We start from the raw sequence: 24,489 nt of genomic DNA, 5'->3' as shown, positions 1-24,489 counted from the left end.
TATCTGTGTGTGTGTGTGTGGTGTATATATATTTTACATTTTGTATTGTATTCTTTTATATAATTATATTTATTTTCTTTACCACATATTTATATTTATATTCTTTTCCACAATATCCTTATAAGAAAGCACTGTTGGAATTGGAGCGCAATAGTTATAGTATGAAGAACTGGATTTCTTGACTTTGAAAAATATAATATTTTCTCTAAGCCTGAAGTTCCTAATGAGTAAAATATGAATAACAGCATCTCCTTCATACAATTGTTGTGGAATTAAGGAACATAATGCAAGCATAAGCTTTCTTTGACTTGAAAAAATGTTCTAAAATGAGAGAGCAAGATGCACCTACTTGGAGACCTTTTTCCTTTTGTATTTTCATTTTAGTGTACTACTATAATGTGCATCACTAATTCATTCTTTTTACTTAAAACTGCATGTTTTGTTTACACTTTTGCCAATGTGTATTATTTTAGATTATAAACTGATAGAGCTGTCTGTGGCTCTGCTTGTGTTATGCTTAGTAGACAAAAAAAACCCAAATATGTATAATTTTATATTAATAATGGTCACTTATTGTAGTTGTATATTCTACATTTCAAACATATATTCCTTTTCTTTCTTTAGATGGCAAGGAAGAAATTTACTGGATTAGAAATCTCTCTGATTGTCCTCTTTGCTATAGTTACAATAATAGCTATTGCCCTAATTGCTGTTTTAGCAACTAAGACACCTGCTGTTGAAGGTAAATAATGTTGAAAATACTTATTATAGTGAGGTTGAGATAAAGTTTACTACATAATAATTATGGATTTTGAAAAGTAATCTATATGAGATGAAATGCATGAAGAAAGGTCTCAGGTACGTTACACAATTACTCCAATTTTTTCTATCCATTATATTGCAGGTTTTTCAATGAAGCATCATTTAATTAAGGAATCTATGTCCTTTGACATTAATGGCCTTCCCCATATTGTGTTCCTTAAGAAATAGCAAAGAGGCAAAAGGATCAGGATGTTAATGAACAGTGGAATAATCATCTATAGTTACCAGTGAGGTTCTTCTAACTAGTAGGAAATCTCATTAGTGGGGTTTTGCTCTGGGTTTCAGATACCTGCAGGGAGGCGGGGGGGAAATTTAGGGGGATAATCTCTTTGTCATAGGCTTAATTTTTTATTAAGAAGAGAGACGTTGTATGAGAAAACAGGTAGCAGGAATGAAACAGGCTTGAAACGTTTATCTTTTTTTTCTGAATATTTCTATCCATGTTTCTCCACCTTCTTTCTTCATCTCTAAAACACAATTTTTAAGCACAGTGGGAATATACATTTTGTTTCCTTTTAAATCTACCTCAGGACCTCCTGTGAATGTATTTTGATTCTCTGAAGGAACAGTCAACAGGGCTTTTTGACAGTTTTAAATATCATTTGGATCTTTCCCTTTTGGTGACTAGGACTTGAATTTGTGGGGTTTATTTAAATGCAAAGTTTATGTTAATTTTCATTATATATACATTTTTGAATACTTTCAATGTATTTGTTACTTGAAAAATTAATTTAAAATGATGTTTTCTTTTATTGACCTTTTTCTTTCCCAGAAGTCAGTGGTTCTACTTCAACCCCTGCTACCATTCACACAACCACTGTGTATCCTGGTTCAGGAAAATGTCCAAGTGTGCTAAATGATCTCATCAATGAGAGAATAAACTGCATTCCAGAACAATTTCCAACACAGGTCTGCAACAAAAGTCTTTAATATTTTTATGAATAGATATATAGTATGATAATTATATTAAGATAATTATATTAAGATAATTATTTAATATTGGATCAATTCCATATTTTTAAAACTCTAGCCATTAATTAGGCTGCATTTCTTTTTATTGTATTTATGTATGAACAGATGAGAGATAATGGAAATTACTGAGCTTGCTTTTCTGTACTTCCTTTCAATTCAAATTAACAAGTTAATATTTTCCCATGCTTAACAAACTATTGTTAAAATATAAATCTTCATGAAATTCTATCCTCTCCAATCTACTTCTTAAAAAAAATGTATAACCTTTGACAATATAGAACATTTCAGAAAGATATCTACATTCTATTAAAGTATTTGTGATGATAACATTAAGAATAGTCTGTGGAAAACTAAGTAACGTTGATTCTTCTAATTTTTAAAAATTATTTATTTTTATTATTTGGTAATTGGGCAGAAGGGGCTCAAATGGAGAAAATTAAGTGTAACTGAATGGATTCACATAACCTTGACTCTCCCTTGGTCTTCATGACTTGCATGGGATTAAAATGTCAATGAGTGAATTTGTGTGTGTGTGTGTGTGTGTGTGTGTGTGTGTGTGTGTGTGTGTGTGTGTATGTATTCCCATTTTGCAATGTCTATATCAAAAGTCACACATACTTTAGATTCTGTTAGGTAATGACCCTCCAAAATGCTCAGCTCCTATTTGCTCTCATTTGCAATATACATATTTGCATGTGTATGGGTGAACGCGTGTGTGTATGTGTACCTGATGCCATTTTAATTTGATGTTAAAAATAGGAGAGAAGTTAACATGTATACCGTCAGCTGGTGAAAGTGGAGGCTTTTAACATTTTTTTCAAGACAAATAGCCAAGAAGAAAAAGCTCACAAGCATTCAAATTATGAAAACATGTCACACTAATAAATTTAAATATTAAATAGATTTTTGATTATACCATTGTTAACACACAGCAGCACCATGTGACTCAACTTTTACTATAAACATATATAATTTTTCTTCCACTTCATATAAACTTTCCATATAGATCATAAAATTACTGAGAATTTAGTATTTTACTTTATTCATTGGATTTTGCAACAACTGGCACAAACTAGTTTAAATCATATTGAACTACTAATTTTCTGGAAATAACTACCTTAAACATTTTATGTAGACTTAAGTTTAGGGCCATATCTTCATCTTTATAGCCTCACTTGCAACTTGATACATAATTGGTACACAATAAATATTTTAGTTCTTCTGCATTGACTACATGACAACAGAATAGACTGTAATTATCCAGAGGGCAGGAACCTTTAAAATAACATGAGCTTACAATAATGTGTATTGCTATGTAAATTTGATAAATCACAACTCAGAACATCAGTCTCTGATAGGGTGTAATCAATTCAATTCATCAAATATTTATATTTCTTCCAAGTGAAAGGAACAAAAGGATAAATGATATTTTAGCACATTATATATTTGAAGAAATAAGATTTTTTTTAAACATTCACTCAGACATTTATTGGAATGAGTGTATGTTTAAAAAGTAGAGATTGACCCATATGATATCAATACTAACCCCATGATTCCTTTAATAAATGTTTTATCAGACACTTTGTGCAGCTCGAGGTTGCTGCTGGAGGCCATGGAATAATTCTGTTATTCCTTGGTGCTTCTTCGTAGATAACCATGGCTATAATGCTGAGGGAACAACATCAACAAATACTGGTGAGAAGTATTCTATCATGATGATCCAACATATTTTAAGTTGAATGAAAAAAGTACATTTAAAAATTTTCTTTGGAAAGATATCTTAAATAAAATCAAATGGGAAATATGTACACAAAAATGTTCAATTTGGTTTATTAAGGACATTTTTTGCATGATTGTATCTTCCAAATGAAAAAACAAAGTCATTATATGTGACAGGAAAGAAAATTAGAAAATGTGAAAACATTTAATACTTATTAATCTTTGTAAATAAAGTCATAATTCATGCAAACATTTTTTCTTTCTTTAAGGACTTGAAGCCAAATTAAACAGGATACCTTCACCAACACTATTTGGAAATGACATTAACACTGTTCTCCTCACAACTCAAAGTCAGACACCCAAGCGTTTCCGGTTCAAGGTTTGGTCTTTGAGATTTCTAAAGAAAAGTTATTAATAAAACACATTATGAATAGACTTTTCACCCCAACAAGACATTTCCCTCTTAGTAAATATTTATTCCAAAGCAAAGAACTAGTTTAGACTCTTTACTCCACTTCTATGAGACAGTCTAGTCAAATATAACATAAGAAATTTTTCTCTGGCAGTAGTTTTTGGAGAATTTAATAATATAGTCAATGTAAAATATTTGGTACAGTGTCCTGAGAATAAACACTCAAAAAACTTTAGTAATTTTTGTTATTCAACTAAAGACTGTGATAAAACATTAGTTTAAAATTTAATTTGAGAAAGATGTTAATTGTTCTATATCAATGTGACACACTCTCTAGTTCTTTTTACTGATATCACTTCTAGTCATGATTTCTTTTTGAATTTTATTTTTTTTTATACATCAGGTTCTTATTAGTTATCTATTTTATACATATTAGGGCATATATGTCAATCCAAATCTCCCAATTCATCCCACCACAACAACCCTCCACTCCCACTTTCCCCCCTTGGTGTCCATACATTTGTTCTCTACATCTGTATCTCTATTTCTGACTTGCACACCGGTTCCTCTGTACCGTTTTGCTAGATTACACATATATGCGTTCATATACAGTATTTCTTTTTCTCTTTCTGACTTATTTTACTCTGTATGACAGTCTCTAGGTCCATCCACATCTCTACAAATGACCCAATTTCATTTCTTTTTATGAGAGTAATATTCCATTGTATATATGTACCACATCTTCTTTATCCATTTGTCTGTCGATGGGCATTTAGGTTACTTCCATGACCTGGCTGTTGTAAATAGTGCTGCAATGAATATTGGGGTGCATGTGTCTTTTTTTTTTTTTTTTTTTTTTTTTTTTTTCATGTGTCTTTTTGAATTATGGTTTTCTCTGGGTATATGCCCAGTAGTGGGATTGCTGGGTCATATGGTAGTTCTATTTTTAGTTTTTTAAGGAACCTCCATACTGTTCTCCATAGTGGCTGTATCAATTTACATTCCCACCAAGAGTGCAAGAGGGTTCCCTTTTCTCCACACCCTCTCCAGCATTTGTTGTTTATAGATTTTCTGATGATGCCCATTCTAAGCGGTGTGAGGTGATACCTCATAGTAGTTTTGATTTGCATTTCTCTAATAATTGGTGATGTTGAGCAGCTTTTCATGTGCCTCTTGGCCGTCTGTATGTCTTCTTTGGAGAAATGTCTGTTTAGATATTCTGCCCTTTTTTTTTTTTTTTTTTTTTTTTTTTTTATTTTTTTTTATTTTTTTTTTTGTAGTACGCGGGCCTCTCACTGTTGTGGCCTCTCCCGTTGCGGAGCACAGGCTCCGGATGCGCAGACTCAGCGGCCATGGCTCACAGGCCCAGCCGCTCCGCGGCATGTGGGATCTTCCCAGACCGGGGCACGAACCCGTGTCCCCTGCATCGGCAGGCGGACTCTCAACCACTGCGCCACCAGGGAAGCCCTGCCCATTTTTTGATTAGATTGTTTTTTATTTTTATTGAGCTGAATGAGCTGTCTATGTATTTTGGAGATTAATCCTTTTTTTGTTGATTCGTTTGCAAAAGTTATCTCCCATTCTGAGGGTTGTCATTATATTTTGTTTATAGTTTCCTTTGCTGTGCAAAAGCTTTTAAGTTTCATGACGTCCCATTTGTTTATTTTTGTTTTTATTTCCACTACTCTAGGAGTTGGATCGAAAAGGATCTTGCTGTGATTTATGTCAAAGAGTGTTCTTCCTATGTTTTCCTCTAAGAGTTTTATAGTGTCCGGTGTTACATTTAGGTCTTTAATCCATTAGGAGTTTATTTTTGTGGATGGTGTTAGGGAGTGTTCTAATTTCATTATTTTACATGTAGCTGTCCAGTCTTCTCAGCACCACTTATTGAAGAGACTGTCTTTTTGCCATTGTATATCCTTGCCTCCATTGTCATAGATTAGTTGACAATAGGTGCGTGGGTTTATCTCTGGGCTTTCTATCCTTTTCCATTGATCTGTTTTTGTGCCAGTACCATATTGTCTTGATTACCATAGATTTGTGGTATAGTCTGAAGTCAGCGAATCTGACTCCTCTAGGTCTGTTTTTCCCCTCAAGATTCCTTTGGCTATCCAGGATCTTTTGTGTCCATACAAATTTTAAAATTTTCATTTTCTAGATCTGTAAAAAATGCTTTTGGTAATTTGATAGGGATTGCACTGAATCTGTAGATTGCTTTAGGTAGAATAGTCATTTTCACAATATTGATGCTTCCTATCCAAGAACATGGTATATCTCTCCATCTGTTTGTGTCATCTTTGATTTCTTTCATCAGTGTCTAGTAGTTTTCTGAGTTCAGGTCTCTTACTTCCTTAGGTAGGTTTATTCCTAGGTATTTTACTCATTTTGTTGCAGTGATAAATGGAAGTGTTTCCTTAATTTCTCTTTCAGATTTTGCATCATTAATGTAGAGGAATGCAAGAGATTTCTGTGAATTAATTTTGTATCTTGCAACTTTATAAAATTCATTGATCAGCTCTAGCAGTTTTCTGGTGGCATCTTTAGGATTATCTATGTATAGTATCATGTCATCTGCAAACAGTGACAGTTTTACTTCTTTTCCAATTTTTATTCCTTTTGTTTCTTTTTCTTCTCTGAATGCCGTGGCTAGGACTTCCAAACCTATGTTGAATAATAGTGGTGAAAATGGACATCCTTGTCTGGTTCCTGATCTTAGGGGAAATGCTTTCAGTTTTTCACCATTGAGAATGATGTTTGCTGTGGATTTGTCGTATATGGCTTTTATTATGTTGAGTTAGATTCCCTCTATGCCCACTTTCTGGAGGGTTTTTATCATAAATGGGTGTTGAATTTTGTCGAAAGCTTTCTCTGCATCTACTGAGATGATCATATGTTTTTTATTCTTCAGTTTGTTAATATGGTGTATCACATTGATTGATTTGTGTATATTGAAGAATCCTTTCATCCTTGGGAAAAATCCCACTTGATGTGGTGTATGACACTTTTAAGGAGTTGTATTCTGTTTGCTAGTATTTTGCTGAGTATTTTTGCATTTATATTCATCAGTGATATTGGCGTGTCATTTTCTTTCTGTGTAGTATCTTTGTCTGGTTTTGGTATCAGGGTGATGGTGGCCTTGTAGAATGAGTTTGGGAGTGTTCCTTCCTCTGCAATTTTTTGGAAGAGCTTGAGAAAGATGGGTGTTAGCTCTTCTCTAAATGTTTGATAGATTTCACTTTAACCATCTGGTCCTGGACTTTTGTTTGTTGGAAGATTTTAATCACAGTTCAAATTTCAGTGCTTGTGATTGGTCTGCTCGTATTTTCTATTTCTTCCTGGTTCAGTCTTGGAAGCTTATAGCTGTCTAAGAATTTGTCCTTTTCTTCCAGGTTGTCCATTTTATTGGCATAAATTTGCTTGTGGTCGTCTCTTATGATGTTTGTATTTCTGCGGTGTCCATTGTAACTTTTCCTTTTCATTTCTAATTTTATTGATTTGGGTCCTCTCCCTCTTTTTCTTGATGAGTCTGGCTAAAGGTTTATCAATTTTGTTTATCATCTCAAAGAACCAGCTTTTAGTTGTATTGATTTTTGCTATTGTTTTCTTTGTTTCTATTTCATTTATTTCTGCTCTGATATTTGTGATTTCTTTCCTTCTACTAACTTTGGGTATTGTTTGGTCTTCCTTCTCTAGTCCCTTTAGGTTTAGGTTAGACTGAGATTTTTCTTGTTTTTTGAGGTAGGATTGTATTGCTATATACTTCCCTCTTAGAACTGCTTTTGCTGCATCCCATGGGTTTTGGATCATCGTTTTTTCATTGTCATTTGTCTCTAGATATATTTTGATTTCCTCTTTGGTTTCTCCAGTGATCTCTTGGTTATTTAGCCACATATTGTTTAGCCTCCATGTGTCTTTGTTTTTTATGTTTTAGTCCCTGTAATTGATTTCTAATCCCATAGCATTGTTGTCAGAAAACATGTTTGATATAATTTCAATTTTCTTAAATTTACTGAGGCTTGATTTGTGACCCAAGATGTGATCTATCCTGGAGAATGTTCCATGTGCACTTGAGAAGAAAGTGCAATCTTCTGATTTTGGATGGAATGTCCTATAAATATCAATTAAATCTATCTGGTCTATTGTGTCATTTAAAGCTTGTGTTTCCTTATTAATTTTCTGTCTGGATGATCTGTCCATTGGTGTAAGTGAGGTGTTAAAGTCCCCCACTATTTTTTGTGTTATTGCCAATTCCCTCTTTTATAGCTGTTATTTATTGAGGTGCTGCTATGTTGGGTGCATATGTATTTATAATTGTTACGTCTTCTTCTTGGATTGAACCCTTGATCATTATGTAGTGTCCTTCCTTTTCTCTTCTAACATTCTCTATTTTAAAGTCTATTTTATCTGATATAAGTATTTCTACTCCTTTTGATTTCCGTTTGCATGGAATATTTTTCCAACCCCTCACTTTCATTCTGTATGTGTCTCTAGGTCTGAAGTGGGTCTCTTGTAGACAGCATATATATTTGTCTTCTTTTTGTATCCTTTCAGTGAATCTGTGTCTTTTGGTTAGAGCATTTAATCCATATATTTTAAGGTAATTATCAATATGTATGTTCCTGTTACCATTTTCTTAATTGTTTTGGGTTTGTTTTGTAGGTCTTTTTCTTCTCTTGTGTTCCCAGTTAGAAAAGTTCCTTTAACATTTGTTGTAGAGCTGGTTTGGTGGTGCTGAATTCTCTTAGCTTTTGCTTGTCTGTAAAGCTTTGATATCTCCATCGAATCTGAATGAGATCCTTGCCGGGTAGAGTAATCTTGGTTGCAGTTTCTTTCCTTTAGAAAGAAAATAGTTTTTCTTTCCTTTCATCATTAAAATATATCATGCCACTCCGTTCTGGCTTGTAGAGTTTCTGCTAAGAAATTAGCTGTTAACCTTATGGGATTTCCCTTGTATCTTGTCATTTTTCCCTTGTTGCTTTTAATAGTTTTTCTTTTCCTTTAATTTTTGTCAATTTCATTACCATGTGTCTCGGCTCGTTTCTCCTTGGGTTTATCCTGCCTGGGACACTCTGCACTTCCTGGACTTGGGTGGCCATTTCTTTTCCCACGTTAGGGAAGTTTTTGACAATAATCTCTTCAAATATTTTCTCGGGTCCTTTCTCTCTTCTCCTTCTGGGACCCCTATATTGCAAGTGTTGGTGCATTTTATATTGTCCCAGATGTCTCTTAGGCTCTCTTCATTTCTTTTCATTCTTTTATCTCTATTCTGTTCCATGGCAGTGAAGCCTACCATTCTGCCTTCCAGGTAACTTATCCATTCTTCTGCCTCAGTTATTCTGCTATTGATTCCTTCTAGTGTATTTTTCATTTCAGTTATTGTATTGATCATCTATGTCTGTTTGTTCTTTAATTCCTCTAGGTCTTTGTTAAACATTTCTTGCACCTTCTCAATCTTTGCCTCCATTCTTTTTCCAAGGTCCTGGATCATCTTCCCTATCACTATTCTGAATTCTTTTTCTGGAAGGTTGCTTATCTCCACTTTATTTAGCATTTTTCTGGTTTTTATCTTGTTCCTTCATCTGGTACATAGTCCTCTGCCTTTTCATTTTGTTTCTCTTTCTGTGAATGTGGTTTTCCTTCCACAGGTGGCAGGATTGTAGTTCTTTTTGTTTCTTCTGTCTGCCTTCTGGTGGATGAGGTCATCTAAGAGGCTTGTGCAAGCTTCCTGATGGGAGGGACTGGTGGTGGGTAGAGCTAGGTTTTACTCTGGTCAGCAGAGTTCAGTAAAACTTTAATCCACTTGTCTGCTGGTAGGTGGGGCTGAGTTACCTCCCTGTTGGTTGTTTGGCCTGAGGTGACTGAGCACTGGAGGCTACAGGCTCTTTGGTGGGGCTAATGGCAGACTCTGGGAGGGCTCATGCCAAGGAGTACTTCCCAGAACTTCTGCTGCCAGTGTCCTTGTCCCCATGGTGAGCTACAGCCACCCCCCGCCTCTGCAGGAGACCCTCCAAACCAGCAGGTAGGTCTGGTTCAGTCTCCTATGGGGTCACTGCTCCTTTCTCCTGGGTCCTTATATGCACACTACTTTGTTTGTGCCCTCCAAGAGTAGAGTTTCTGTTTCCCTCAGTCCTATTGAAGTTCTGCAATCAAATCCCACTAGCCTTCAAAGTCTGATTCTCTGGGAATTCCTCATCACATTGCCAGACCCCTAGGCTCAGGAGCCTGATGTGGGGCTCAGAACCTTCACTCTAGTGGGTAGACTTCTGTGGTATAATTGTTCTCCAGTTTGTGAGTCACCCACCCAGTGCTTATGGGATATGATTTTTATTGTAATTGTACCCCTCCTTCCATCTCACTGAGGCTTCTCCTTTGTCTTTGGATGTCAGGTATTTTTTTGGTGAGTTCCAATGTCTTCCTGCTGATGACTGTTCATTAATTAGTTGCGATTCCAGTGTTCTCACAAGAGGGAGTGCTGTAGTCATGATTGTAAAGAAATTAATTTCTGCTATTATTTTACCAAGTAGCTTATTAGTATCGTCTTTTGGATTTGGCAGTGAAAACACTATATCCTTTGTACATTACCTTTTAGCCACAATTTCACAAAAATTAAGATTTTATTTTAAACAAAATTCAAAATTCTTGCAGGAGTTTTAAGCAGGTGATCACTGAAATGTAACAAGGATAACTAAATTACAAAATCCCAGTATTCAAGAATCAATATGTAGTAATACTATCATTTTTTTATATTGGTCAATAAAAATTTTTATTTGATTTAGTACCATTATGACCAACTACTTCTATTAATTCTTTTACAATTTATTCTGTACATATCCATTCAGCAATATTAAAGTTAAGTTTATGACTAGATTAATAGCTCATCTATAAAATTATTAAATTTATTATTTCGTGTTTAGAACTCGCATTTAATACTTAGTTCAGAATTGAAAAATTAAGTAACAGTTTTGAATCAAATAATGCTAATTTTTCAAAATCTTTGCAGATTACTGATCCAAATAATAGAAGATATGAAGTTCCTCATCAGTTTGTAAAAGAATTTAGTGGAACTGCAGCTTCTGATACATTGTATGATGTGAAGGTTATAGACAATCCATTTAGCATTAAAGTTTATAGAAAAAGCAATGATAGACTTTTGTAAGTAATTATTTTATATTAATAAAAGATTAAATAATTGATCACTTTTATTATATTATCATAGAATTATGAAAGTCTTAATTTTAGGACATTTTCAGAAAGATTAAATTTCCTTCCAAAAGAGGGTGGGTGTACATGTTTTAAAGATTATAATGTTAAAGGGATTTTAATTTCTCATGGAAGAAAGGAACAAGAACATGAATGAAAGTATAGAAATAGGGCCAACCAAAGTTGAAGGTGAAGAGCATCACTGATACAATCTAAGCCTTGTTTATATTTTTGCATACTTAAAACTCCTGTTGTGTCTTTTCCCCAGTATTTATCATATTCTGTTGTCAATTTGTAGTGTCAAATAGTTACTAAGCAGAGAGTGATGAATTTCCATAGTACAATTAGAGGATTTTTCATATATATGTATGAAATTAAATTGAGTATATATTAACATACAATAAATTTAAATTACTATACATATATTAATTTAAATATTACCTGAATGGCTTCATTATAAATGTATTTTGAGGGATACTTGTTGCAAAGAATTTAATAACTTTCAAGATTATAGCTCTTGAATCTCCAAGAAAGGTTAATTAAACAATTGTCAAGACTGAATCTCAGCAATTATTTTCTGTAAATATATTTTAATAACTTGTGATTGAGTTTATGTTAAATCACAAAAGAAATGCTGTTTAACATTTCTCATAGTATATATTTAATATGCATAAAACATATAACCTTTCTGTTTTTGGAAAAATAATTTTGAACTTAATTTTAATATATATATTAGAGGTGCAGAAACCAGTATAGTACTGTATTTTAAAACTCTGTCTCTATAGCAAAGCAGAACTATGTCTGAAATTTGGCTCTGCTGCCTAACCTTGAAAACATGAATAAATTTGTCCAATTTGTGTCGTTTGTGAAATGAAATTTATAATGGTAGTTATGCTTTAGGATTTTGGTGAAGATAAAAGGAGAGAATGCATGTGAAGAATCATATTGATGATGAAACAAATTGTGTTGATGGAATTAACAAGTTCTGGTTATGGTATAAAATTCATGTGTTACTAAGAATTGATCACAGCTAAAGACTGACATATTTAAAATGAAATATTCTGGATGATAATATAGACCTGTATTTAGTAGAACATTTTATATGTTTCTAGCTCATTTATTTATTTATTTCATACTACAGGTTTGACACCAGCATTGGTCCACTGGTATACTCTGACCAGTATTTACAGATCTCAGCCAGACTTTCCAGTGAATATATTTATGGTATTGGGGAACATATTCATAAGAGATTTCGTCATGATTTATATTGGAAAACATGGCCAATTTTTACTCGGGATCAACTTCCTGGTGATGTAAGCTACTCTCTTTCTTGTTATAGATAAAATAGGTATATTTGAGGATAATTTTAGCCTATTTGAAACCATCATTTATTTGATGTCAGTGATACACATTCCAGAAGCTTGTTTACTTTAGGGGTGAGGATTGATATCAAAGTCCTAAAATAAATAAGTGACCAACTGATTTTATGAATATTTAAAAAGATATTTCCAATTTATGAATGTTTTCTTTTGATTTTCACTTTTATACTTTATCATTCCACTCTTGTACTTAAACCTATCCAGGGTTAGTTATTGCACAAGAATAATTCCAAACACCTTGTTCTACATGGCTTCGTATGATATAGTGTCTGCCTGTCTATTGAACATCATGTCCTGCATCTATACCCACTTTTTCCTTTACCATAACATATGATCATCTTTCTTAAGTTCACATATTTTCACAAGAGGTTGGTTCTCTTTGTACGTGCTAAACCTTGAAGTTCTTTATCATTTATACAATTCATTGATAGTTCGGTTGGTTTCACCTCATAATAACTTTTCCCAAACTCCTCCATGCAGAATTAATCTTTACTTTCTAACCCTTTATTCATATTTTAATATGATAACCATCACAGTGTATTATTTGTATATACATTTGTCTGTACTTCTAGAATATGTGACTCTTCGGGACAAAGACCATACCATTAAAAAAAACTCTTTTTTTATTCATTCATGATTGCTTTGAGTCAAATGTTAATGATTTTTAAAATGCTGATGCTCTTTCATTCCTCAAAATGAGTGTGAGTTATTGTTTTAAAGACCCTCATTTCGTACAAAAATATTAATAAATTTTGCCAATCTTTGTTTACAGCATCACTGTCTATAATAAACACCAGGCTAATAAATACCTCATAGCTATTTTCATACATCTTTCCTTTGAACTTCCATACCCAATCAGTCAAGAAGCCTTTCTTCTTTCACTTTTTAAGTTCATTTCCAATTTTCCTCCACCACTTCATCTACTCATCAGCTCTCAACCACTGTACTGCAAAAGTTCTATGAGGGTGGACATCATTTTGGAATTCCCTGCAATACCTTGGGCATACATGAGACATAATGGATAAGCATGCTATTACCCTATCACAGACAGCTTTATTTTTAAATTGAAGTATAGTTGATTAATATCTTATTAAAACTCATTTAATCATAATAAAACATAAAGGAAAGTAAACTATTAATAGTATAATATATAGTTATATATTTATATCTTAATGTATTAATAATTAAAATATGTTCAATGTTTTTTGTGCTACAATATTTCATATGGCACTTATATAGAGAAAATTGTTATAGGAGTATGGGAGTAAGTTAAATATGAAGAGTAAATTATAAGAATAAATTGGAATCCATAAAGTCCATTTTCAGTGTATAATCTTTTTATTTTAAATAAATTTATGCCTTATAGAATAATAATAATTTATATGGCCATCAAACATTCTTCATGTGCATTGAAGATACTTCTGGAAAGTCATTTGGTGTTTTCTTAATGAACAGCAATGCAATGGGTAAGAGTAATTTATCTGATAATATATTTAAATGAGACTTGAAATGTTTTAATTGCTTTCTTTATTCCAATCATAGGTATTGTATACCAGAGTAAACTTTGTTGTTACTGATTTAGAAGGTGAAATTATTATAAGCATGTTTTGTAGTTAGTGAGACATGGATTTTTGCATATCTGTGCTTCTGTCTGGGGGAAAGTATGCTGTATTGTGATATTCAGGCACTTCATTTTCCCTGCAGAGGAACACTGAACACATCCATACAAATGAATATTCCCATTCACATAGCCTCATTTGTTAAGATAAGTTAATATGTCACTCCAGATAAAAAAGAGAAAGGTCTATATGGGTATAAAAAGAAGGAAGAATGATTTTTTTTTAAGTTTATCATGATTCAAGTAGTGTAGAACCTTTTGTTTTTTAATGTTGTGAATAATGCAATACCTCAATTGGATAGGTGAATCAGTGATAGTAAAAACTACAAAAATTCAAGCAAGAGCTGTATACCATATGGTTATACAGACAATTACTATGTCTTGCATATAGACAAATTAAAAACCTATGTAGTTTTTTTCTTAGAAATCAACATGTGATAATATGATCTTTCACAGAATCTTCAATTAAAATAACTAATTGAAATGCAATTTTGAAAAGAAATCTTTTTGTTGTAAAAAGATGGATCCTCTCTCCCCTGCTAAGCAGTTTCTAGAGGAGCTTTTGCCAACATCTGTAAAAGGCAGCTCTGGAATATCCTATCTTAAACCTCATGTATGGTGGCATTCCACTTTTCTCCTATATTCTTATCTTCAATACCTTATCTTAATCATTTAAAAAAACTGTAAAACTATGTGATTAATACAAAGTACTTTAAATAGACATTGCAATTATTTTATCATATGTACATGTTTACTATTTACATATGCTTCTCCAATTTTTGTTTTGTAGAGATTTTCATCCAGCCTACTCCAATAGTAACTTACAGAGTTACAGGTGGCATTCTGGACTTTTACATTTTTCTAGGAGATACTCCAGAACAAGTAGTTCAACAGTATCAAGAGGTGTGTTTCAGGTTTATTTTATAAATTTTTTTCTACCATACTTTCAAACATGTCTACATATTAAAATGATTTTAGCTAAGATATTTGAGGCCTCTTAGCTAAATATATTTTTAAACCGTACCATTTTTCAGATATGAGAAAGTGGTTTTTATTTTTGTTTTTATTATACAGTGAGACACCTAGGTATATTTAGATGTCTACATTTCAGATATCAAGTTTTTTCTTGCTTCTAGGTAGGTGAGTTCAGTAGTTGGATTCCTTTGAGATGTTGCATATTAAATCTTTACTTATTCATGACCTTCTTTGGTGGGATAAAACAAAAGGAAGTATCTTATTTTCAAGTCTGAGGATACATAATGGACATATAGGTCATACATCCCTTTGATAAGAATCTTAGAGGCAAGTGAGTTATGAGGAAGCCTAGTGAAACTTGCTGTTAATGTACCATAGGTAAATTCCAGGAAAATTGGCTCTGACACTCAGGCTTAGAAGGACAGATATTGAAACATAGTCTGAAGTCTTAACTTCTTGAGGTTATGTCTAAACAACTCTCATTTACCTGTTAAATAGCATCTTAGTGTACCTGAGCCCAAGATGGACCTTAGAAAGTTGAGGAATCCAAGGCTTATTTTAAGCCTAATTCTAGACGTTTCTCCCATGTAAATTGTTCTCCTGTGACTGTTAGTGTATATAATTTCTGGTGTTATGAAAAATCATTTTTATAGATACAAGATTTAAGAATAGTGCCTATTTATAACATCTTGTTTTATTGATAAATCTCTTGATATATAAGTCCCATTTTCAAAATGATCTCAAAAGAGAAGCAATTACTATCAAAAACTTTAGTTAGAATTTAAAAACCTGAAATAAGTGTAGGTAGAGTTTTACACAATTGAGTAATTTACAATGTCTAGCAATTCCCAAATTGCTGTTCATAAATGTGAATTTCAGAAAGGCAACAAGATTTACAGTCTCTATAATATGAAATCATGGTTATTATATACAGTTATCACACCATCAAAAGAGGGGACAGCACATTTTTGTAAGAATTTGATATTTTATTTGTGAAGTATTAGTTGGGATAGTTGTCTATTACATACTGGGTAAAGTCTGTGGTCAGCAGTAGTTGAGTTTGAGTCATGTTTGACATGAGAATGCAGCATTCATGTGATATAGCAGTCCACTTGCATACATCATTTTATGGGCAGACTTGTAGAAGCTTGAATTTAAAGAATAAGATAAATGACTTGTATAGAATATAGCACTATTAATCACTGCTGCATTTCAATGGGGCTCAAATTATGTAGAGAGAAGCAAAAGAAACTACTTCTTGTTTGAAGAAAAACAAATTATCCTCTCTGTATAAATTAATACATTAGTGGTCCCAGTATGTCAACATTTAAAACATAATGCATTTGAATGACTAGATCGTTTCATAAGGTTTAAAGATAATATATACATATGAGGTATAAGATGAATAGTACATAAATTAATATAATATATAATAAAATATGTTTTATATACTTCTATGAAAATAAATTATGTGATACATATAATACATACACACACACAGAAATTTTAATCACATGTCCAAATCTTTAAAGAAGTTCAATGGAACATAAGGTGTTTATGAATAGAGTTTAAACATACTGAGTTTTGGGGGATTTTTATTTGATACCAAGTTTTTAAAAATTAATTTAATGCTTAAATTGAATAGAATACAATAACCTGAGTATATTTTTTTATTTTTACATAGCACTTTTTTTTAACATCTTTATTGGAGTATAATTGCTTTACAATAGTGTGTTAGTTTCTGCTTTATAACAAAGTGAATCAGTTATACATACACATATATCCCCATATCTCTTCCCTCTTGCGTCTCCCTCCCTCCCACCCTCACTATCCCACCTCTCTAGGTGGTCACAAAGCACCAAGCTGATCTCCCTGTGCTATGCGATTGCTTCCCCCTAGCTATCTATTTTATATTTGGTAGTGTATATATGTCCATGCCACTCTCTCACTTTGTCCTAGCTTACCCTTCCCCCTCCCCATATCCTCAAGTTCATTCCCTAGTAGGTCTGCGTCTTTACTCCCGTCTTGCCCATAGCACTTTTTAGACATATATGATGAAGAAATCATGGATCCAAAAAAAATGTATATTACATAAAGATACATATATATAAACATATATATATAAATACCTAAACCAAAGAAAACCCATCATGCCAAATAAGATATTTGTCTTAATGTAACCTAATACTTAGTTTTTGGTGAAAAAACTTAATATCAATTGCACTCATCTTTCCATGTGCAAAATCCTGTGCTCTGTTGTGATGAGGCACTGGTGCTCTGTTGTGAGTTTGCAGTGAGCCTGCTTGGGCCACCAGAGAGCAGGAGGAGAAGGGCCCATTTGGTCCTTGGTGGAGGGAAGAAACCAATGTCCTACATGGGAATATAAGTACCTTATGAAATAACTGCCTGGCATCCTTGTAGAAATATATTTTATTAATATTTTTGCAAACTCAGAGAGAAATAAGTGCCAAAATGCAAGGGAATAGAAATTGTATACTTTTAAATGTCATTTTTTTCTTATGTGATGATCATTCATTCATTCATTCATTTTGTTGCTACAAGAAGTGGGAGTATGGTGGGACAAGTTTCTTTTTCTCAAATCTCTTTAATGCTATTATTTTATTCTCTTTTTTAACTTTCCACGCAGGGCAAAATATACTTTTGTAGATGCTACTTTTTTAAGTGCTACCTTTCTGATTTTTTAACACAAAATTAACAAAAGATGAGTGACAGAACATAAACTTGCTAAGTGTTTCATAACAAAATTCTAAGAGAATATCCAGGACACATTTAGAATGCAGACACAAAATCTTTGTTTAAAATATATAGTTAAACTCAAATCAATATTAGAGATGTAACAATAAGAAGCATATTAATATTTGTTTCTAATATTCGTTATTGAGACTAATTAAATATCCATTTACTTCAAGCTCATTGGACGACCAACAATGCCAGCATATTGGAGTCTTGGATTCCAACTTAGTCGCTGGAATTATAAGTCACTTGATGTAGTGAAAGAAGTGGTACGAAGAAATCGGGAAGCTGGCATACCATTTGTAAGTAGAATGAAGGGTTTGTGGGAATATATTTCAAGTTAAATGTTGTCATATAATAATAAGTGTAGGAAATTGTCAGGATTATCATATATACCATATAGATATAAATATAAATTATTAAGCTGCTTTTTTAATGATAAAGTACACATTATGTCCATATGCAATGTATAGGCCTACCTGAATTTTGAGAACTGATTATGAGTTATAATACACTAGAACACATGTTGAAGTGTGAACAAAATTATAGTCAGTTTTTTAAATATACTTTATTTTTAGAGCTTATATACTTTTTAATGTAATAAAATTTTAATGTATTTTATGTAATGTGCAGTTTTGTTTTTTATACAAAGAACCCATATATGTACATATACATATATATATATATATATATATTGACCTAATACATACCCAGTGATCATAACTGAAACAAATGTGAATAATCATTTAATGCTTTTGTACTTTAGAATTAGAAAAACTAGTTTTATAAGCAATATCATTGTGTCTTTAGTGAAATAAAAGATATCTAAGTTCATTTACTTTTTTTTTTTTTTTTTTTGCGGTATGCGGGCCTCTCACTGTTGTGGCCTCTCCCGTTGTGGAGCACAGGCTCCGGACGTGCAGGCTCAGTGGCCATGGCTCACGGGCCTAGCTGCCTCATGGCATGTGGGGTCTTCCCAGACCGGGGCATGAACCCGTGTCCCCTGCATCGGCAGGCGGACTCTCAACCACTGCTCCACCAGGGAAGCCCTAAGTTCATTTACTTTTTAATCATTATATTTATAATATAAATTCTTTGGACTTAAAGGTCGAGGTGATTAGAGGCTTCTTTCAGTACTGTTTATTGAAATATACTCTGCTAATTTTCAGGATACACAGGTCACTGATATTGACTATATGGAAGACAAGAAAGACTTTACTTATGATCAAGTTGCATTTAATGGCCTCCCTGAATTTGTTCAAGATTTGCATGACCATGGGCAGAAATATGTCATCATCTTGGTAATAACTGATTATATATATTAATTTTTACTATTTACACCTTTGTAAATTAATTGATTTTCTATAGTTTCTTTTCTCAATTATTAGGACCCTGCAATTTCCATAGAGAAACGTGCCAATGGAGCAGCATATGAAACCTATGAAAGGGGAACTGCACAAAATGTGTGGGTAAATGAGTCAGATGGGACTACAGCAATTATTGGAGAGGTAAAGCATGATATTCATTAAGTTTGTGTTGCTCAGATTTTCTGTTGTGCAACATCAAAGTGTTTCTGAGTGTGTGTGTGTGTGTGTGTGTGTGAGTTTGTATGTGTGTGTGTGTGGTTTTATTTCCTTTCAAATCTGGATTTGATATTTAACTGCATAGAGAAATTTTAGAGGAAATATTTCAATTATCTCTAAAACAGTTTTTTTAGAAAGATAATTTTCAGTGACATAAACAAAACTAATGGTAAAAAATATGATAAATTATTTGGATTATTGTAAAATTCTGATCATTTGATGTAAAATAATTGTATGTATAAACTGAGTACTTAAATGCTGGGTAATAAGATTTATAGTGTACATCTTCACAATGAAATCATAAGATAGCTATGATTAAAATTATTACTTTACATGTGGAAAAAAGTGAATTTGAGAGAGGTAAGGTAACTTTCCTCATGTCAGAGAATTAATAAGGAGCAGTGTCAGGAAACAGCCTAGCTCCAAAAGGCATAATTTTTAACCAGGACAAATATTCTTTTGGAGACAACTTTATAAGAATATCAAAAACTCATATCAGATAAAATAGACTTTAAAATAAAGAATGTTACAAGAGACAAGGAAGGACACTACATAATGATCAAGGGATCAATCCAAGAAGAAGATACAACAATTATAAATATATATGCACCCAACATAGGAGCACCTCAATACATAAGGCAACTGCTAACAGCTATAAAACAGGAAATCGACAGTAACACAATAATAGTGGGGGACTTTAACACCTCACTTACACGAATGGACAGATCATCCAAAATGAAAATAAACAAGGAAACAGAAGCTTTAAATGACACAATAGACCAGATAGATTTAATTGATATTTATAGGACATTCCATCACAAAGCAGCAGATTACACTTTCTTCTCAAGGGCAAATGGAACATTCTCCAGGATAGATCACATCTTGGGTCACAAATTAAGCCTAAGTAAATTTAAGAAAATTGAAATCAAACCAAGGATCTTTTCTGACCACAACGCTGATTTCCCTGAAATCAATTACAGGGAAAAAAACGTAAAAAACACAAACACATGGAGGCTAAACAATACGTTACTAAATAAGCAAGAGATTACTGGAGAAATCAAAGAGGAAATAAAAAAATACCTAGAGACAAATGACAATGAAAACACGATGATCCAAAACCCATGAGATGCAGCAAAAGCAGTTCTAAGAGGGAAGTTTATAGCTATACAAGCCTACCTCAAGAAACAAGAAAAATCTCAAATAAACAATCTAAGCTTACACAAAAGGAACTAGAGAAAAAAGAACGAACAAAACCCAAAGTTAGCAGAAGGAAAGAAATCATAAAGATCAGAACAAAAATAAATGAAAGAGAAACTAAGAAAACAATAGCAAAGATGAATAAAACGAAAAGCTGGTTCTTTGAGAAGAAAAACAAAATTGATAAACCATTAGCCAGAATCATCAAGAAAAAGAGGGAGGGGACTCAAATCAATAAAATTAAAAATGAAAAAGGCGAAGTAACAACAGACACCACAGAAATACAAAGCATCCTAAGAGAACACTACAAGCAACTCTATGCCAACAAAATGGACAACCAGGAAGAAATGGACAAGTTCTTAGAAAGGTATAACCTTCTAAGACTGAACCAGGAAGAAATAAAAAATGTGAACAGACCAATCACAAGTAATGAAATTGAAACTGTGATTAAAATCTTCCAACAAACAAAAGTCCAGGACTAGATGGCTTCACAGGTGAATTCTATCAAACATTTAGAGAAGAGCTAACACCCATCTTTCTCAAACTCTTCCAAAAAATTATGGAGGAAGGAACTCTTCCAAACTCATTCTATGAGGTTACTATCACCCTGATACCAAAACCAGACAAAGATACTAGAAAAAGAGAAAATTACAGACCAATATCACTGATGAATATAGATACAAAAATCCTCAACAGAATACTAGCAAACTGAATCCAACAACACATTAAAAGGATCATACACCATGATCAAGTGGGATTTATCCTAGGGATGCAAGGATTCTTCAATATATGCAAATCAATCAATGTGATACACCACATTAACAAATTGAAGAATAAAAACCATATGATCATCTCAATAAATGCAGAAGAAGCTTTTGACAGAACTCAACACCAATTTATGATAAAAACTCTCCAGAAAGTGGTCATAGAGGGAACCTACCGCAACATAATAAAGGCAATATATGACAAACCCACAGCAAATATTATTCTCAATGGTGAAAAACTGAAAGCATTTCCTCTAAGATCAGGAACAAGACAAGGTTGCCCACTCTCACCACTATTATTCAACATGGTTTTGGAAGTCCTACCACGGCAACAGAGAAGAAAAAGAAATAAAAGGAATAAAAATTGGAAAAGAAGTAAAACTGTCACTGTTTGCAGATGACATGATATTATACATAAAGAATCCTAAAATTGCCACCAGAAAACTACTAGAGCTGATCAATGAATTTGGTAAAGTTGCAGGATACAAAATTATTGCACAGAAATTTCTTGCATTCCTCTACACTATTCATGCAAAATCTGAAAGAGAAATTAAGGAAACACTCCCATTTACCATTGCAACAAAAGGAAAATAATATTAGGAATAAAGCTACCTAGGGAGACAAAAGACCTGTATGCAGAAAACTATAAGACACTGATGAAAGAAATTAAAGATGATACAAACAGATGGAGAGATATACCATGTTCTTGGATTGGAAGAATCAATATTTTGAAAATAACTATACTACCCAAAACAATCTACAGATTCAATGCAATCCCTATCAAATTACCAATGACATGTTTTACAGAACTAGAACAAAAAATCTTAAAATATGTATGGAGACACCAAAGACCCCGAATAGCCAGAGCGGTCTTGAGGGAAAAAAATGGAGCTGGAGGAATCAGACTCCGTGAATTCAGACTACACTGCAAAACTACAGTAATCAAGACAATATGGTACTGGCACAAAAACAGAAACATAGATCAATGGAACAAGATAGGAAGCCCAGAGATAAACCCACACACCTATGGTCAACTAATCTATGACAAGAAGGCAAGGATATACAATGGAGAAAAGACAGTCTCTTCAATATCAATAAGTGGTGCTGGGAAAACTGGACAGCTACATAAAAGACAGCTACAGTAAAATAATGAAATTAGAACAGTCCCTGACACCATACACAAAAATAAACTCAAAATGGATTTGAGACCTAAATGTAAGACCAGACACTATAAAACTCTTAGAGGAAAACGTAGGAAGAACACTCTTTGACATAAATCACAGCAAGATCTTTTTTGACCCACCTCCTAGAGTAATGGAAATAAAAACAAAAATATACAAATTGGACCTAAGGAAACTAAACTTAAAAGTTTTGCACAGCAAAGGAAACCATAAACAAAATGAAAAGACAACCCTCAGAATGGGAGAAAATATTTGCAAATGAATCAACAGACAGAGGATTAATCTCCAAAATATATAAACAGCTCATGCAGCTCAATATTAAAAAAACAAACAACCCAATCCAAAAATGGGCAGAAGACCTAAATGGACTTTTCTCCAAAGAAGACATACAGATGGCCAAGAAGCACATGAAAACCTGCTCAACATCACTAATTATTAGAGAAATGCAAATCAAAACTACAATGAGGTATCACCTCACACCAGTTAGAATGGGCATCATCAGAAAATCCACAAACAACAAATGCTGGAGAGGATGTGGAGAAAATGGAACCCTCTTGCACTGTTGGTGGGAATGTAAATTGATACAGCCACTATGGAGAACAGTATGGAGGTTCCTTAAAAAACTAAAAATAGAATTACCATATGACTCAGCAATCCCACTACTGGGCATATACCCAGAGAAAACCATAATTCAAAAAGACACATGCACCGCAATGTTCATTGCAGCACTATTTACAATAGCCAGGTCATGGAAGCAACCTAAATGCTCATCAACAGATGAATGGATAAAGAAGATGTGGTACCTATATACAATGGAATATTACTCAGCCATAAAAAGGAACAAAATTGAGTCATTTGTTGAGGTGTGGTTGGATCTACAGACTGTCAGACAGAGTGAAGTAAGTCAGAAAGAGAAAAACAAATATTGTATATTAATGCATGTATGTGGAACCTAGAAAAATGGTGCAGATGAACTGGTTTGCAGGGCAGAAGTTGAGACACAGATGTAGAGAACAAACGTATGGATGCCAAGGGGGGAAAGCCACAGGAGTGTGGGGATGGTGGTGTGCTGAATTGGGCGCTTGGGATTGACATGTATACACTGATGTGTATAAAATTGACGACTAATAAGAACCTGCTGTATAAAAAAATAAATAAAATAAAATTAAAAAAAGAACTAAACTTTCTTTGGTTTATTTGTATGGAAATATGTTTATATAAATGTTTCAGATATTACATGAAATTCCTAAAAATCTTATATGTTCTGGTAAAATGTTATAAGTCATAATTCTAGTTATTACCTTAAAATGTATATCTCAGAAATAACTAAATTTCCTTGTCAATTGCATTGTTATGAACTGTCTTCAAATTTTTAACTGTGGTCATTTTTAAGTCTTTTGTCATTTAGAGATAGTTCTGGGTGTACTCTGTTGCTTTTGCAAAACTGTTCCTATGAAAGGGTTTCATCTTCAAGGAATTCATGGATAAGACTCTGACAAGTACAGGTTTCTGGTAACTGACTATACTGCTGAACTGAATGAATAAGCATTTTCAGAACTCTAATGGAAAACTGATGAATTCATAAAAGTGCGAACAAAAGATCAAGATAAAAAAAAATTAATTACATGGGACTGAGTGAACTGATGAGGATGATTATAATTTTTGTGACTTTCTGCTTGAATAATAAAACAAAGGAACAAAAAAAAACGTGATTCTGGATACATTGACTTGATAATTCCACTTCTGTTATTTAATCAAAGGAAATAAAACAGGAGAAAAATATCAATTTATAAAAACATTTTATTATTTACAATAATAATAATATTATTATTATATTATTTACAATAATTATTTACAATAATAAAGAATATCCTGACCATCACATTCATCAAAGTTAAAATTACTACTGAAAG

General features: G+C 33.0%; 1 protein-coding gene across 1 annotated transcript in view; it reads left to right on the top strand.

The window, feature by feature from the left end:
• Nucleotides 1–624: 624 nt before the first annotated feature.
• The window catches only part of SI (sucrase-isomaltase), a 98,716-nt gene continuing 74,851 nt past the window's right edge, over nt 625–24,489 (top strand). The window contains exons 1-11 of the mRNA XM_019946049.1: nt 625–742; nt 1,595–1,731; nt 3,372–3,489; nt 3,783–3,892; nt 10,926–11,077; nt 12,267–12,438; nt 13,871–13,970; nt 14,913–15,025; nt 18,028–18,153; nt 19,021–19,152; nt 19,240–19,359. Coding sequence (XP_019801608.1) covers nt 625–742; nt 1,595–1,731; nt 3,372–3,489; nt 3,783–3,892; nt 10,926–11,077; nt 12,267–12,438; nt 13,871–13,970; nt 14,913–15,025; nt 18,028–18,153; nt 19,021–19,152; nt 19,240–19,359 — 1,398 coding nt within the window. The remainder of the gene's footprint in view (nt 743–1,594; nt 1,732–3,371; nt 3,490–3,782; nt 3,893–10,925; nt 11,078–12,266; nt 12,439–13,870; nt 13,971–14,912; nt 15,026–18,027; nt 18,154–19,020; nt 19,153–19,239; nt 19,360–24,489) is intronic.

Source organism: Tursiops truncatus, chromosome 4, assembly GCF_011762595.2.
Source record: "Tursiops truncatus isolate mTurTru1 chromosome 4, mTurTru1.mat.Y, whole genome shotgun sequence".
In the NCBI taxonomy this organism is placed as follows: Eukaryota; Metazoa; Chordata; class Mammalia; order Artiodactyla; family Delphinidae; genus Tursiops; species Tursiops truncatus.
Note: the sequence above shows the minus strand (reverse complement) of the source record. Positions and strands in the feature narration are given on the sequence as shown.